Source organism: Culex quinquefasciatus, chromosome 2 (assembly GCF_015732765.1).
Source record: "Culex quinquefasciatus strain JHB chromosome 2, VPISU_Cqui_1.0_pri_paternal, whole genome shotgun sequence".
In the NCBI taxonomy this organism is placed as follows: Eukaryota; Metazoa; Arthropoda; class Insecta; order Diptera; family Culicidae; genus Culex; species Culex quinquefasciatus.
Window position 1 is genome coordinate 34,199,688 of NC_051862.1, and position 17,101 is coordinate 34,216,788.

Here is a 17,101-nt window from a genome sequence, read left to right on the forward strand (position 1 = left end):
CAAAACCATCTGGGACTTTGTCGAATTTTCAAAAATCTCATGATTTTCACTCAAGGTCCCATAACTCATGCCAGACCCTATCCAGGATGCTCATAATTTGGCCAGACCTTGTTCAAAGCATGCTGAATGAGCTGTCAAATTTTGGTGAATGTGTTTTTAGGTCCCCGAACAACTTTTTCCAAAACCATCTGGGACTTTGTCGAATTTTCAAAATCTCATGATTTTCACTCAAGGTCCCATAACTCATGCCAGACCCTATCCAGGATGCTCATAATTTGGCCAGACCTTGTTCAAAGCATGCTGAATGAGCTGTCAAATTTTGGTGAATGTGTTTTTAGGTCCCGAACAACTTTTTCCAAAACCATCTGGGACTTTGTCGAATTTTCAAAAATCTCATGATTTTCACTCAAGGTCCCATAACTCATGCCAGACCCTATCCAGGATGCTCATAATTTGGCCAGACCTTGTTCAAAGCATGCTGAATGAGCTGTCAAATTTTGGTGAATGTGTTTTTTAGGTCCCCGAACAACTTTTTCCAAAAACCATCTGGGACTTTGTCGAATTTTCAAAAATCTCATGATTTTCACTCAAGGTCCCATAACTCATGCCAGACCCTATCCAGGATGCTCATAATTTGGCCAGACCTTGTTCAAAGCATGCTGAATGAGCTGTCAAATTTTGGTGAATGTGTTTTTTAGGTCCCCGAACAACTTTTTCCAAAAACCATCTGGGACTTTGTCGAATTTTCAAAAATCTCATGATTTTCACTCAAGGTCCCATAACTCATGCCAGACCCTATCCAGGATGCTCATAATTTGGCCAGACCTTGTTCAAAGCATGCTGAATGAGCTGTCAAATTTTGGTGAATGTGTTTTTAGGTCCCCGAACAACTTTTTCCAAAACCATCTGGGACTTTGTCGAATTTTCAAAATCTCATGATTTTCACTCAAGGTCCCATAACTCATGCCAGACCCTATCCAGGATGCTCATAATTTGGCCAGACCTTGTTCAAAGCATGCTGAATGAGCTGTCAAATTTTGGTGAATGTGTTTTTTAGGTCCCCGAACAACTTTTTCCAAAAACCATCTGGGACTTTGTCGAATTTTCAAAAATCTCATGATTTTCACTCAAGGTCCCATAACTCATGCCAGACCCTATCCAGGATGCTCATAATTTGGCCAGACCTTGTTCAAAGCATGCTGAATGAGCTGTCAAATTTTGGTGAATGTGTTTTTAGGTCCCCGAACAACTTTTTCCAAAACCATCTGGGACTTTGTCGAATTTTCAAAAATCTCATGATTTTCACTCAAGGTCCCATAACTCATGCCAGACCCTATCCAGGATGCTCATAATTTGGCCAGACCTTGTTCAAAGCATGCTGAATGAGCTGTCAAATTTTGGTGAATGTGTTTTTAGGTCCCCGAACAACTTTTTCCAAAACCATCTGGGACTTTGTCGAATTTTCAAAATCTCATGATTTTCACTCAAGGTCCCATAACTCATGCCAGACCCTATCCAGGATGCTCATAATTTGGCCAGACCTTGTTCAAAGCATGCTGAATGAGCTGTCAAATTTTGGTGAATGTGTTTTTAGGTCCCCGAACAACTTTTTCCAAAACCATCTGGGACTTTGTCGAATTTTCAAAATCTCATGATTTTCACTCAAGGTCCCATAACTCATGCCAGACCCTATCCAGGATGCTCATAATTTGGCCAGACCTTGTTCAAAGCATGCTGAATGAGCTGTCAAATTTTGGTGAATGTGTTTTTAGGTCCCCGAACAACTTTTTCCAAAACCATCTGGGACTTTGTCGAATTTTCAAAAATCTCATGATTTTCACTCAAGGTCCCATAACTCATGCCAGACCCTATCCAGGATGCTCATAATTTGGCCAGACCTTGTTCAAAGCATGCTGAATGAGCTGTCAAATTTTGGTGAATGTGTTTTTAGGTCCCCGAACAACTTTTTCCAAAACCATCTGGGACTTTGTCGAATTTTCAAAATCTCATGATTTTCACTCAAGGTCCCATAACTCATGCCAGACCCTATCCAGGATGCTCATAATTTGGCCAGACCTTGTTCAAAGCATGCTGAATGAGCTGTCAAATTTTGGTGAATGTGTTTTTAGGTCCCCGAACAACTTTTTCCAAAACCATCTGGGACTTTGTCGAATTTTCAAAATCTCATGATTTTCACTCAAGGTCCCATAACTCATGCCAGACCCTATCCAGGATGCTCATAATTTGGCCAGACCTTGTTCAAAGCATGCTGAATGAGCTGTCAAATTTTGGTGAATGTGTTTTTAGGTCCCCGAACAACTTTTTCCAAAACCATCTGGGACTTTGTCGAATTTTCAAAATCTCATGATTTTCACTCAAGGTCCCATAACTCATGCCAGACCCTATCCAGGATGCTCATAATTTGGCCAGACCTTGTTCAAAGCATGCTGAATGAGCTGTCAAATTTTGGTGAATGTGTTTTTAGGTCCCTGAACAACTTTTTCCAAAACCATCTGGGACTTTGTCGAATTTTCAAAATCTCATGATTTTCACTCAAGGTCCCATAACTCATGCCAGACCCTATCCAGGATGCTCATAATTTGGCCAGACCTTGTTCAAAGCATGCTGAATGAGCTGTCAAATTTTGGTGAATGTGTTTTTAGGTCCCCGAACAACTTTTTCCAAAACCATCTGGGACTTTGTCGAATTTTCAAAATCTCATGATTTTCACTCAAGGTCCCATAACTCATGCCAGACCCTATCCAGGATGCTCATAATTTGGCCAGACCTTGTTCAAAGCATGCTGAATGAGCTGTCAAATTTTGGTGAATGTGTTTTTTAGGTCCCCGAACAACTTTTTCCAAAAACCATCTGGGACTTTGTCGAATTTTCAAAAATCTCATGATTTTCACTCAAGGTCCCATAACTCATGCCAGACCCTATCCAGGATGCTCATAATTTGGCCAGACCTTGTTCAAAGCATGCTGAATGAGCTGTCAAATTTTGGTGAATGTGTTTTTAGGTCCCCGAACAACTTTTTCCAAAACCATCTGGGACTTTGTCGAATTTTCAAAATCTCATGATTTTCACTCAAGGTCCCATAACTCATGCCAGACCCTATCCAGGATGCTCATAATTTGGCCAGACCTTGTTCAAAGCATGCTGAATGAGCTGTCAAATTTTGGTGAATGTGTTTTTTAGGTCCCCGAACAACTTTTTCCAAAAACCATCTGGGACTTTGTCGAATTTTCAAAATCTCATGATTTTCACTCAAGGTCCCATAACTCATGCCAGACCCTATCCAGGATGCTCATAATTTGGCCAGACCTTGTTCAAAGCATGCTGAATGAGCTGTCAAATTTTGGTGAATGTGTTTTTAGGTCCCCGAACAACTTTTTCCAAAACCATCTGGGACTTTGTCGAATTTTCAAAATCTCATGATTTTCACTCAAGGTCCCATAACTCATGCCAGACCCTATCCAGGATGCTCATAATTTGGCCAGACCTTGTTCAAAGCATGCTGAATGAGCTGTCAAATTTTGGTGAATGTGTTTTTAGGTCCCCGAACAACTTTTTCCAAAACCATCTGGGACTTTGTCGAATTTTCAAAATCTCATGATTTTCACTCAAGGTCCCATAACTCATGCCAGACCCTATCCAGGATGCTCATAATTTGGCCAGACCTTGTTCAAAGCATGCTGAATGAGCTGTCAAATTTTGGTGAATGTGTTTTTAGGTCCCCGAACAACTTTTTCCAAAACCATCTGGGACTTTGTCGAATTTTCAAAATCTCATGATTTTCACTCAAGGTCCCATAACTCATGCCAGACCCTATCCAGGATGCTCATAATTTGGCCAGACCTTGTTCAAAGCATGCTGAATGAGCTGTCAAATTTTGGTGAATGTGTTTTTAGGTCCCCGAACAACTTTTTCCAAAACCATCTGGGACTTTGTCGAATTTTCAAAAATCTCATGATTTTCACTCAAGGTCCCATAACTCATGCCAGACCCTATCCAGGATGCTCATAATTTGGCCAGACCTTGTTCAAAGCATGCTGAATGAGCTGTCAAATTTTGGTGAATGTGTTTTTAGGTCCCCGAACAACTTTTTCCAAAACCATCTGGGACTTTGTCGAATTTTCAAAATCTCATGATTTTCACTCAAGGTCCCATAACTCATGCCAGACCCTATCCAGGATGCTCATAATTTGGCCAGACCTTGTTCAAAGCATGCTGAATGAGCTGTCAAATTTTGGTGAATGTGTTTTTTAGGTCCCCGAACAACTTTTTCCAAAAACCATCTGGGACTTTGTCGAATTTTCAAAAATCTCATGATTTTCACTCAAGGTCCCATAACTCATGCCAGACCCTATCCAGGATGCTCATAATTTGGCCAGACCTTGTTCAAAGCATGCTGAATGAGCTGTCAAATTTTGGTGAATGTGTTTTTAGGTCCCCGAACAACTTTTTCCAAAACCATCTGGGACTTTGTCGAATTTTCAAAATCTCATGATTTTCACTCAAGGTCCCATAACTCATGCCAGACCCTATCCAGGATGCTCATAATTTGGCCAGACCTTGTTCAAAGCATGCTGAATGAGCTGTCAAATTTTGGTGAATGTGTTTTTAGGTCCCCGAACAACTTTTTCCAAAACCATCTGGGACTTTGTCGAATTTTCAAAATCTCATGATTTTCACTCAAGGTCCCATAACTCATGCCAGACCCTATCCAGGATGCTCATAATTTGGCCAGACCTTGTTCAAAGCATGCTGAATGAGCTGTCAAATTTTGGTGAATGTGTTTTTAGGTCCCCGAACAACTTTTTCCAAAACCATCTGGGACTTTGTCGAATTTTCAAAATCTCATGATTTTCACTCAAGGTCCCATAACTCATGCCAGACCCTATCCAGGATGCTCATAATTTGGCCAGACCTTGTTCAAAGCATGCTGAATGAGCTGTCAAATTTTGGTGAATGTGTTTTTAGGTCCCCGAACAACTTTTTCCAAAACCATCTGGGACTTTGTCGAATTTTCAAAAATCTCATGATTTTCACTCAAGGTCCCATAACTCATGCCAGACCCTATCCAGGATGCTCATAATTTGGCCAGACCTTGTTCAAAGCATGCTGAATGAGCTGTCAAATTTTGGTGAATGTGTTTTTAGGTCCCGAACAACTTTTTCCAAAACCATCTGGGACTTTGTCGAATTTTCAAAATCTCATGATTTTCACTCAAGGTCCCATAACTCATGCCAGACCCTATCCAGGATGCTCATAATTTGGCCAGACCTTGTTCAAAGCATGCTGAATGAGCTGTCAAATTTTGGTGAATGTGTTTTTAGGTCCCCGAACAACTTTTTCCAAAACCATCTGGGACTTTGTCGAATTTTCAAAATCTCATGATTTTCACTCAAGGTCCCATAACTCATGCCAGACCCTATCCAGGATGCTCATAATTTGGCCAGACCTTGTTCAAAGCATGCTGAATGAGCTGTCAAATTTTGGTGAATGTGTTTTTAGGTCCCCGAACAACTTTTTCCAAAACCATCTGGGACTTTGTCGAATTTTCAAAATCTCATGATTTTCACTCAAGGTCCCATAACTCATGCCAGACCCTATCCAGGATGCTCATAATTTGGCCAGACCTTGTTCAAAGCATGCTGAATGAGCTGTCAAATTTTGGTGAATGTGTTTTTAGGTCCCCGAACAACTTTTTCCAAAACCATCTGGGACTTTGTCGAATTTTCAAAATCTCATGATTTTCACTCAAGGTCCCATAACTCATGCCAGACCCTATCCAGGATGCTCATAATTTGGCCAGACCTTGTTCAAAGCATGCTGAATGAGCTGTCAAATTTTGGTGAATGTGTTTTTAGGTCCCCGAACAACTTTTTCCAAAACCATCTGGGACTTTGTCGAATTTTCAAAATCTCATGATTTTCACTCAAGGTCCCATAACTCATGCCAGACCCTATCCAGGATGCTCATAATTTGGCCAGACCTTGTTCAAAGCATGCTGAATGAGCTGTCAAATTTTGGTGAATGTGTTTTTAGGTCCCCGAACAACTTTTTCCAAAACCATCTGGGACTTTGTCGAATTTTCAAAATCTCATGATTTTCACTCAAGGTCCCATAACTCATGCCAGACCCTATCCAGGATGCTCATAATTTGGCCAGACCTTGTTCAAAGCATGCTGAATGAGCTGTCAAATTTTGGTGAATGTGTTTTTAGGTCCCCGAACAACTTTTTCCAAAACCATCTGGGACTTTGTCGAATTTTCAAAAATCTCATGATTTTCACTCAAGGTCCCATAACTCATGCCAGACCCTATCCAGGATGCTCATAATTTGGCCAGACCTTGTTCAAAGCATGCTGAATGAGCTGTCAAATTTTGGTGAATGTGTTTTTAGGTCCCCGAACAACTTTTTCCAAAACCATCTGGGACTTTGTCGAATTTTCAAAATCTCATGATTTTCACTCAAGGTCCCATAACTCATGCCAGACCCTATCCAGGATGCTCATAATTTGGCCAGACCTTGTTCAAAGCATGCTGAATGAGCTGTCAAATTTTGGTGAATGTGTTTTTAGGTCCCCGAACAACTTTTTCCAAAACCATCTGGGACTTTGTCGAATTTTCAAAATCTCATGATTTTCACTCAAGGTCCCATAACTCATGCCAGACCCTATCCAGGATGCTCATAATTTGGCCAGACCTTGTTCAAAGCATGCTGAATGAGCTGTCAAATTTTGGTGAATGTGTTTTTAGGTCCCCGAACAACTTTTTCCAAAAACCATCTGGGACTTTGTCGAATTTTCAAAATCTCATGATTTTCACTCAAGGTCCCATAACTCATGCCAGACCCTATCCAGGATGCTCATAATTTGGCCAGACCTTGTTCAAAGCATGCTGAATGAGCTGTCAAATTTTGGTGAATGTGTTTTTAGGTCCCCGAACAACTTTTTCCAAAAACCATCTGGGACTTTGTCGAATTTTCAAAATCTCATGATTTTCACTCAAGGTCCCATAACTCATGCCAGACCCTATCCAGGATGCTCATAATTTGGCCAGACCTTGTTCAAAGCATGCTGAATGAGCTGTCAAATTTTGGTGAATGTGTTTTTAGGTCCCTGAACAACTTTTTCCAAAACCATCTGGGACTTTGTCGAATTTTCAAAATCTCATGATTTTCACTCAAGGTCCCATAACTCATGCCAGACCCTATCCAGGATGCTCATAATTTGGCCAGACCTTGTTCAAAGCATGCTGAATGAGCTGTCAAATTTTGGTGAATGTGTTTTTAGGTCCCCGAACAACTTTTTCCAAAACCATCTGGGACTTTGTCGAATTTTCAAAATCTCATGATTTTCACTCAAGGTCCCATAACTCATGCCAGACCCTATCCAGGATGCTCATAATTTGGCCAGACCTTGTTCAAAGCATGCTGAATGAGCTGTCAAATTTTGGTGAATGTGTTTTTAGGTCCCCGAACAACTTTTTCCAAAACCATCTGGGACTTTGTCGAATTTTCAAAATCTCATGATTTTCACTCAAGGTCCCATAACTCATGCCAGACCCTATCCAGGATGCTCATAATTTGGCCAGACCTTGTTCAAAGCATGCTGAATGAGCTGTCAAATTTTGGTGAATGTGTTTTTAGGTCCCCGAACAACTTTTTCCAAAACCATCTGGGACTTTGTCGAATTTTCAAAATCTCATGATTTTCACTCAAGGTCCCATAACTCATGCCAGACCCTATCCAGGATGCTCATAATTTGGCCAGACCTTGTTCAAAGCATGCTGAATGAGCTGTCAAATTTTGGTGAATGTGTTTTTAGGTCCCCGAACAACTTTTTCCAAAACCATCTGGGACTTTGTCGAATTTTCAAAAATCTCATGATTTTCACTCAAGGTCCCATAACTCATGCCAGACCCTATCCAGGATGCTCATATTTTGGCCAGACCTTGTTCAAAGCATGCTGAATGAGCTGTCAAATTTTGGTGAATGTGTTTTTAGGTCCCCGAACAACTTTTTCCAAAACCATCTGGGACTTTGTCGAATTTTCAAAATCTCATGATTTTCACTCAAGGTCCCATAACTCATGCCAGACCCTATCCAGGATGCTCATAATTTGGCCAGACCTTGTTCAAAGCATGCTGAATGAGCTGTCAAATTTTGGTGAATGTGTTTTTAGGTCCCGAACAACTTTTTCCAAAACCATCTGGGACTTTGTCGAATTTTCAAAATCTCATGATTTTCACTCAAGGTCCCATAACTCATGCCAGACCCTATCCAGGATGCTCATAATTTGGCCAGACCTTGTTCAAAGCATGCTGAATGAGCTGTCAAATTTTGGTGAATGTGTTTTTAGGTCCCCGAACAACTTTTTCCAAAACCATCTGGGACTTTGTCGAATTTTCAAAATCTCATGATTTTCACTCAAGGTCCCATAACTCATGCCAGACCCTATCCAGGATGCTCATAATTTGGCCAGACCTTGTTCAAAGCATGCTGAATGAGCTGTCAAATTTTGGTGAATGTGTTTTTAGGTCCCCGAACAACTTTTTCCAAAAACCATCTGGGACTTTGTCGAATTTTCAAAATCTCATGATTTTCACTCAAGGTCCCATAACTCATGCCAGACCCTATCCAGGATGCTCATATTTTGGCCAGACCTTGTTCAAAGCATGCTGAATGAGCTGTCAAATTTTGGTGAATGTGTTTTTAGGTCCCCGAACAACTTTTTCCAAAACCATCTGGGACTTTGTCGAATTTTCAAAATCTCATGATTTTCACTCAAGGTCCCATAACTCATGCCAGACCCTATCCAGGATGCTCATAATTTGGCCAGACCTTGTTCAAAGCATGCTGAATAAGCTGTCAAATTTTGGTGAATGTGTTTTTAGGTCCCCGAACAACTTTTTCCAAAACCATCTGGGACTTTGTCGAATTTTCAAAATCTCATGATTTTCACTCAAGGTCCCATAACTCATGCCAGACCCTATCCAGGATGCTCATAATTTGGCCAGACCTTGTTCAAAGCATGCTGAATAAGCTGTCAAATTTTGGTGAATGTGTTTTTAGGTCCCCGAACAACTTTTTCCAAAACCATCTGGGACTTTGTCGAATTTTCAAAATCTCATGATTTTCACTCAAGGTCCCATAACTCATGCCAGACCCTATCCAGGATGCTCATAATTTGGCCAGACCTTGTTCAAAGCATGCTGAATGAGCTGTCAAATTTTGGTGAATGTGTTTTTAGGTCCCCGAACAACTTTTTCCAAAAACCATCTGGGACTTTGTCGAATTTTCAAAATCTCATGATTTTCACTCAAGGTCCCATAACTCATGCCAGACCCTATCCAGGATGCTCATAATTTGGCCAGACCTTGTTCAAAGCATGCTGAATGAGCTGTCAAATTTTGGTGAATGTGTTTTTAGGTCCCCGAACAACTTTTTCCAAAACCATCTGGGACTTTGTCGAATTTTCAAAAATCTCATGATTTTCACTCAAGGTCCCATAACTCATGCCAGACCCTATCCAGGATGCTCATATTTTGGCCAGACCTTGTTCAAAGCATGCTGAATGAGCTGTCAAATTTTGGTGAATGTGTTTTTAGGTCCCGAACAACTTTTTCCAAAACCATCTGGGACTTTGCGAATTTTCAAAAATCTCATGATTTTCACTCAAGGTCCCATAACTCATGCCAGACCCTATCCAGGATGCTCATAATTTGGCCAGACCTTGTTCAAAGCATGCTGAATAAGCTGTCAAATTTTGGTGAATGTGTTTTTTAGGTCCCCGAACAACTTTTTCCAAAAACCATCTGGGACTTTGTCGAATTTTCAAAAATCTCATGATTTTCACTCAAGGTCCCATAACTCATGCCAGACCCTATCCAGGATGCTCATAATTTGGCCAGACCTTGTTCAAAGCATGCTGAATGAGCTGTCAAATTTTGGTGAATGTGTTTTTAGGTCCCCGAACAACTTTTTCCAAAACCATCTGGGACTTTGTCGAATTTTCAAAATCTCATGATTTTCACTCAAGGTCCCATAACTCATGCCAGACCCTATCCAGGATGCTCATAATTTGGCCAGACCTTGTTCAAAGCATGCTGAATGAGCTGTCAAATTTTGGTGAATGTGTTTTTTAGGTCCCCGAACAACTTTTTCCAAAAACCATCTGGGACTTTGCCGAATTTTCAAAAATCTCATGATTTTCACTCAAGGTCCAGACCCTATCCAGGATGCTCATAATTTGGCCAGACCTTGTTCAAAGCATGCTGAATGAGCTGTCAAATTTTGGTGAATGTGTTTTTTAGGTCCCCGAACAACTTTTTCCAAAAACCATCTGGGACTTTGCCGAATTTTCAAAAATCTCATGATTTTCACTCAAGGTCCCATAACTCATGCCAGACCCTATCCAGGATGCTCATAATTTGGCCAGACCTTGTTCAAAGCATGCTGAATGAGCTGTCAAATTTTGGTGAATGTGTTTTTAGGTCCCCTGAACAACTTTTTCCAAAACCATCTGGGACTTTGCCGAATTTTCAAAATCTCATGATTTTCACTCAAGGTCCCATAACTCATGCCAGACCCTATCCAGGATGCTCATAATTTGGCCAGACCTTGTTCAAAGCATGCTGAATGAGCTGTCAAATTTTGGTGAATGTGTTTTTAGGTCCCCGAACAACTTTTTCCAAAACCATCTGGGACTTTGTCGAATTTTCAAAATCTCATGATTTTCACTCAAGGTCCCATAACTCATGCCAGACCCTATCCAGGATGCTCATAATTTGGCCAGACCTTGTTCAAAGCATGCTGAATGAGCTGTCAAATTTTGGTGAATGTGTTTTTAGGTCCCCGAACAACTTTTTCCAAAACCATCTGGGACTTTGCCGAATTTTCAAAATCTCATGATTTTCACTCAAGGTCCCATAACTCATGCCAGACCCTATCCAGGATGCTCATAATTTGGCCAGACCTTGTTCAAAGCATGCTGAATGAGCTGTCAAATTTTGGTGAATGTGTTTTTAGGTCCCCGAACAACTTTTTCCAAAAACCATCTGGGACTTTGTCGAATTTTCAAAATCTCATGATTTTCACTCAAGGTCCCATAACTCATGCCAGACCCTATCCAGGATGCTCATAATTTGGCCAGACCTTGTTCAAAGCATGCTGAATGAGCTGTCAAATTTTGGTGAATGTGTTTTTTAGGTCCCCGAACAACTTTTTCCAAAAACCATCTGGGACTTTGTCGAATTTTCAAAAATCTCATGATTTTCACTCAAGGTCCCATAACTCATGCCAGACCCTATCCAGGATGCTCATAATTTGGCCAGACCTTGTTCAAAGCATGCTGAATGAGCTGTCAAATTTTGGTGAATGTGTTTTTAGGTCCCTGAACAACTTTTTCCAAAAACCATCTGGGACTTTGCGAATTTTCAAAATCTCATGATTTTCACTCAAGGTCCCATAACTCATGCCAGACCCTATCCAGGATGCTCATATTTTGGCCAGACCTTGTTCAAAGCATGCTGAATGAGCTGTCAAATTTTGGTGAATGTGTTTTTAGGTCCCCGAACAACTTTTTCCAAAACCATCTGGGACTTTGCGAATTTTCAAAAATCTCATGATTTTCACTCAAGGTCCCATAACTCATGCCAGACCCTATCCAGGATGCTCATAATTTGGCCAGACCTTGTTCAAAGCATGCTGAATAAGCTGTCAAATTTTGGTGAATGTGTTTTTTAGGTCCCCGAACAACTTTTTCCAAAAACCATCTGGGACTTTGTCGAATTTTCAAAAATCTCATGATTTTCACTCAAGGTCCCATAACTCATGCCAGACCCTATCCAGGATGCTCATAATTTGGCCAGACCTTGTTCAAAGCATGCTGAATAAGCTGTCAAATTTTGGTGAATGTGTTTTTTAGGTCCCCGAACAACTTTTTCCAAAAACCATCTGGGACTTTGTCGAATTTTCAAAAATCTCATGATTTTCACTCAAGGTCCCATAACTCATGCCAGACCCTATCCAGGATGCTCATAATTTGGCCAGACCTTGTTCAAAGCATGCTGAATGAGCTGTCAAATTTTGGTGAATGTGTTTTTAGGTCCCCGAACAACTTTTTCCAAAACCATCTGGGACTTTGTCGAATTTTCAAAAATCTCATGATTTTCACTCAAGGTCCCATAACTCATGCCAGACCCTATCCAGGATGCTCATAATTTGGCCAGACCTTGTTCAAAGCATGCTGAATGAGCTGTCAAATTTTGGTGAATGTGTTTTTTAGGTCCCCGAACAACTTTTTCCAAAAACCATCTGGGACTTTGCCGAATTTTCAAAAATCTCATGATTTTCACTCAAGGTCCCATAACTCATGCCAGACCCTATCCAGGATGCTCATATTTTGGCCAGACCTTGTTCAAAGCATGCTGAATGAGCTGTCAAATTTTGGTGAATGTGTTTTTTAGGTCCCCGAACAACTTTTTCCAAAAACCATCTGGGACTTTGCCGAATTTTCAAAAATCTCATGATTTTCACTCAAGGTCCCATAACTCATGCCAGACCCTATCCAGGATGCTCATAATTTGGCCAGACCTTGTTCAAAGCATGCTGAATAAGCTGTCAAATTTTGGTGAATGTGTTTTTTAGGTCCCCGAACAACTTTTTCCAAAAACCATCTGGGTCTTTGTCGAATTTTCAAAAATCTCATGATTTTCACTCAAGGTCCCATAACTCATGCCAGACCCTATCCAGGATGCTCATAATTTGGCCAGACCTTGTTCAAAGCATGCTGAATGAGCTGTCAAATTTTGGTGAATGTGTTTTTTAGGTCCCCGAACAACTTTTTCCAAAAACCATCTGGGACTTTGTCGAATTTTCAAAAATCTCATGATTTTCACTCAAGGTCCCATAACTCATGCCAGACCCTATCTAAGATGCTCATAATTTGGCCAGACCTTGTTCAAAGCATGCTGAATGAGCTGTCAAATTTTGGTGAATGTGTTTTCTCATGATTTTCACTCAAGGTCCCATAACTCATGCCAGACCCTATCCAGGATGCTCATAATTTGGCCAGACCTTGTTCAAAGCATGCTGAATGAGCTGTCAAATTTTGGTGAATGTGTTTTTTAGGTCCCCGAACAACTTTTTCCAAAAACCATCTGGGACTTTGCCGAATTTTCAAAAATCTCATGATTTTCACTCAAGGTCCCATAACTCATGCCAGACCCTATCCAGGATGCTCATAATTTGGCCAGACCTTGTTCAAAGCATGCTGAATGAGCTGTCAAATTTTGGTGAATGTGTTTTTTAGGTCCCCGAACAACTTTTTCCAAAAACCATCTGGAACTTTGTCGAATTTTCAAAAATCTCATCATTTCCACTCAAAGTCCCATAACTCATGCCAGACCCTATCCAGGATGCTCATATTCTGGCCAGACCTTGTTCAAAGCATGTAAAATGAGCTGTCAAATTTTGGTGAATGTGTTTTTTAGGTCCCCGAACTACTTTTTCTAAAAACTATCTGAGACTTTGTCGAATTTTCAAAAATCTCATGATTTTTACTCAAAGTCCCATAACTCATGCCAGACCCTATCCAGGATGCTCTTTTTTGGGCCAGACGTAGTTCAAAGCATCCTGAACGAGCTGCCAAATTTTGGTGAATGTGTTTTATAGAGAGCCCTGGACCTGTAGCGCATAAGTTTTACGCCATTTTCGTGGGTTATCGAAGAAATTCATAAACAGAGATTTTTTTGTGATGCAGCGAATTCGTTGAAATGAACTCGTACATGTTAAAGGTTAAATGGCTTCGTTCCGCAACCGTATGGTCATGGCATCAGAATCGAATCCACTGAAAATCGCTTCTGTTGCTGTTCCTCCAAGCAGAGCAGAGCATCGTGAGCAATAAACAGCATCAATTTTGTAGCATGGCAAACCTACCCCTACGGCACAATTCCGGCAATCGTTCGACTTGTCGTATCCACCTTGAATGATAGTTACCATACTCCAGCTGGACCAGGTTCGATGAAAAGTTGGACACGAAGTAGAAAAATCGTTCCGCTCCAAGCAAAGCTTTTCAACCGGAAGGATTTTCCTCGGAAGTGTCCCACGGCATCCACTTCGTTTTTTTCCGGAATTTGTGGCAATTCAGCCTAACTTTTACCGCCAAAGAAGAGAAACTTGTCGGAAATACTTTAGTATGTGTTGTTTTTGCACACAACGTAAACCAAACGTGTAAGCAAACGTCAAATGACGTTTTCGTTTCAGCACAATGAACCACCCTAACACAGCAGTAGTTCCAAAATTTTCCGCTAGGGGCGCTTTGGTCAAATCGGAGGGGGCTGGGGGCTCGATTCACGGAGGTCATTTCTTTAGCACTGGGCTGCAATCAAAACAAAACAGTTTGTTGATGTTTTGACAAAATCAAAAGCGCGAACAGTCGTCTGTCACTCCAGCTGTGGTGGGGTCATTCGCGGTGCAAAATTAATAACCCAAAAATCATTTCCCAAGGGTGCGAACGTGAATGACTCGCGAATTTTAAATCATTCGTAGAGGGAAATCAAGAGTTCGCGTGTTAGGAAAATGTCCTCCGGCGGCGGGGAGAGTGCCTTTGACCGCGTCGAAACGTTGCAGATCGGTGACCATCCCACGGACATTGTGTACCACAGCTTTGCGAATAAATCGTTTCTGTTGATAACTCAGCGGCAAAAGGTGCGTTTTCATGATCGGTTTAGCGCAAAAAATAACAATCACGGTTGACTGACCTCTTTTGCAGGTGACCAATGTTTATACCGTGCGGAACCAACAGGCGGCGAACGAGTTGAACGGCGGAACCGGTGCTGGCAGTCGGATTTATTCCATCAAGCACACCTTCGGCGCGGCTTCCGACGAGGTCGAGGCAGCGATCAGGTATCTGATGAACTTTATCGATAAAAATGACGAAATTGTTATAACACTTGGGCTGAAGGAGATAAACAAGCCCACGCTGGATTTGATTGGGGCACAGCTGAGGAGGATCGTTTAAGGGGGAGATGGGAGATTTATTCGGGTCTTAGAATAGAAACAACGAAATCGAACTACCAGCTAAGGATTTATTGCTTGAGAAATTGTCCCTTTATGTTCCGACGTGTTTGTCTAGAATGTACTGCATAGCATTCGGGTTATCAATTGGTGCCATGTGTCCCGCCCTGTTAATCCAGTACATCGAGAGACGGTCAAACCGCTTTTCGTAGCCCTCTAAAATCCCTAGCGATCCCATTCCCACCCTTGGTGCGGCCAGGTAGTCCTCTCGTCCGGGCCAGCGCAGATTTTCGACCCAACGAACCGTTCCGGGGGTGCAAACGACCAGATCCAGTTGGCCGGTGTACACAATTACGTCCAGATCGGTGCTGTTTAGCAGCAGTTCTACCGTTGAAGTTGCCGGTTTCATAAAGTCCTCCGCAATGGCTTCAAAGACCTGTTCCCGTTGGGATCCCCAACGGACGTGGGCTGGGATTTGCAGGGTTTCGCTGACGGTTCCTCGCATAAGACGTTCCAATTTTGTTTGGGGTGGGTTGAGGTGATAGTGGGAGGTTTCACCGAATATAAGAACTAAAAAATGGGATACATTGGAATGTTTTTAGATTGAATATTTAAGATACATAAATCACTTTCCCTTACCTTCTCTGTCGTCATCGCCAACACTTCGCTTTCCGACTCCACCAAACTTCTGTGGCAGCAGCACGTTGTAGCAGTCGATACCGAACGTTTCGTTCAGAATTATGCTCTCCAAACTGCGCCATACCTCGGTCGCCCTCCGGTGTCTGTTGCCCCGAATCAGGTCCTGGATGTCCTCGGCGGTACTCTGAATCACAAAGTGCCCTTTGGTGTCCACAAAACCTAAATTAAGCAAGAAATCACCCCACGACAGCACCGAATCCTCGGGAGAGATCCACGGTGCTCCCAGCGCCACTGACCGTAGATCGCAGTCAATTTGATCCGCCTTTATGGCGCGGTCCAAATTCAGTGCGAACTCAGCAGCCATTTTCCCGCCATAACTCTGCGAGAACACGTGCAACGGGCTTTTCGAAAATTCCGGATGGATCTGATAAAACTCCATCATAAAGTGCACAAGATCGCCAGCGATCTCCGCGTTGTTCTTGGCAAACAGCACTGGTTCTTCCACGTAACTGAAGCCGGCTCCAACTGGGTTGTCGATGAACAAAACGTTGAAACGGTTCACCTAGAAAACACCTTTATTGCTACAGTAAACCAAATCAAGCAACTTACCACCGACGGATTGTGTTGTTAACCCATGAGTGTTGCCGAGGACGTAGGTCCACGTGCAGCGGACCGATCTCGGCAAAGTTCCCGTATCCGGTGGAGGATCCTCCGGGACCACCCTGCAGCCAGATGATGAGTGGCCGCACGGAGTAGTCTTCGTCGGTTGCGGCCGTGTAGTACAGCCAGTAAAACATGTGCGCACCTGGTCGAACCTCGACAAAGTCCCAGGACTGCTTACCCGGGCCGAATCCGTGCGAATCTGGGTGGGACATTTTAAAATGAGCTTTTTTGTGTTTTTGCGAAGCAGTTATTTGGTACCTCCAAGCACTTCTAAATTTCTGAATATGAAAATAAATCCCAAGATACACAACACAATCGTTGAAAACATTTCTAAACCCCAAAAATAGCACAAAAGATTTCTTTATCAAACTTCTGGACGTCTACTAAGTGCACAAAGCGGTAAAGAGGTACCTTTTATACTGAAGTTGACTTCAATGATGTCAACTTATTCCTACTCGAATTACCATCAATTACTTTCCTGTGGATCGATTCAACCAAGACAAACCCGGTCAGGATTTTTAAGGGGTTATGCAGTGCTTAAATTTTATAGTTAATGCTTTATAAAATCTTTCTAAATTTATTTATTCTGAATCTAGTATTGTTCAAATCACGGTACTAAAATTTAAAAAGACAAATATACTATCTCATGTAACTCCTTACGCAGCTGTGCTTTATAACTTCAATCGTCATAAAATGTCAACGGTTTCAAATGTTACAAGAATATTTATCGATCGTGTTGGTTTGCTAGCACGTGCTTTGCAGAGAAGCA

General features: G+C 41.8%; 2 protein-coding genes across 2 annotated transcripts; one reads left to right on the plus strand and one right to left on the minus strand.

Annotated features, from left to right (window-relative positions):
* Positions 1–14,418: 14,418 nt before the first annotated feature.
* On the plus strand, positions 14,419–15,089 carry LOC119767764. The gene is made up of 2 exons (XM_038257209.1): positions 14,419–14,721; positions 14,786–15,089. Exons 1-2 carry the CDS (start codon positions 14,593–14,595, stop codon positions 15,032–15,034), a joined length of 378 nt encoding a protein of 125 aa, XP_038113137.1. The 5' UTR covers positions 14,419–14,592; the 3' UTR covers positions 15,035–15,089.
* LOC6034172 (retinoid-inducible serine carboxypeptidase) lies at positions 15,082–16,544 on the minus strand. The gene is made up of 3 exons (XM_001844476.2): positions 16,302–16,544; positions 15,670–16,231; positions 15,082–15,600 (listed from the first exon to the last, which is right to left on the minus strand). The coding sequence occupies exons 1-3, from the start codon at positions 16,542–16,544 to the stop codon at positions 15,125–15,127; spliced, it is 1,281 nt and encodes a 426-aa protein (XP_001844528.2). The 3' UTR covers positions 15,082–15,124.
* Positions 16,545–17,101: the final 557 nt, after the last annotated feature.

Excerpts from the sequence above, each read along its gene's own strand:
- LOC119767764 (XM_038257209.1), top strand. The coding sequence starts at position 14,593 with ATGTCCTCCGGCGGCGGGGAGAGTGCCTTTGACCGCGTCGAAACGTTG. Across the intron at positions 14,722-14,785 it reads TGATAACTCAGCGGCAAAAG|GTGACCAATGTTTATACCGT; the intron begins GTGCGTTTTCAT and ends CCTCTTTTGCAG.
- LOC6034172 (XM_001844476.2), bottom strand. The coding sequence starts at position 16,544 with ATGTCCCACCCAGATTCGCACGGATTCGGCCCGGGTAAGCAGTCCTGG. Across the intron at positions 16,232-16,301 it reads GTCCTCGGCAACACTCATGG|GTGAACCGTTTCAACGTTTT; the intron begins GTTAACAACACA and ends GGTGTTTTCTAG. Across the intron at positions 15,601-15,669 it reads TGGCGATGACGACAGAGAAG|TTCTTATATTCGGTGAAACC; the intron begins GTAAGGGAAAGT and ends CCCATTTTTTAG.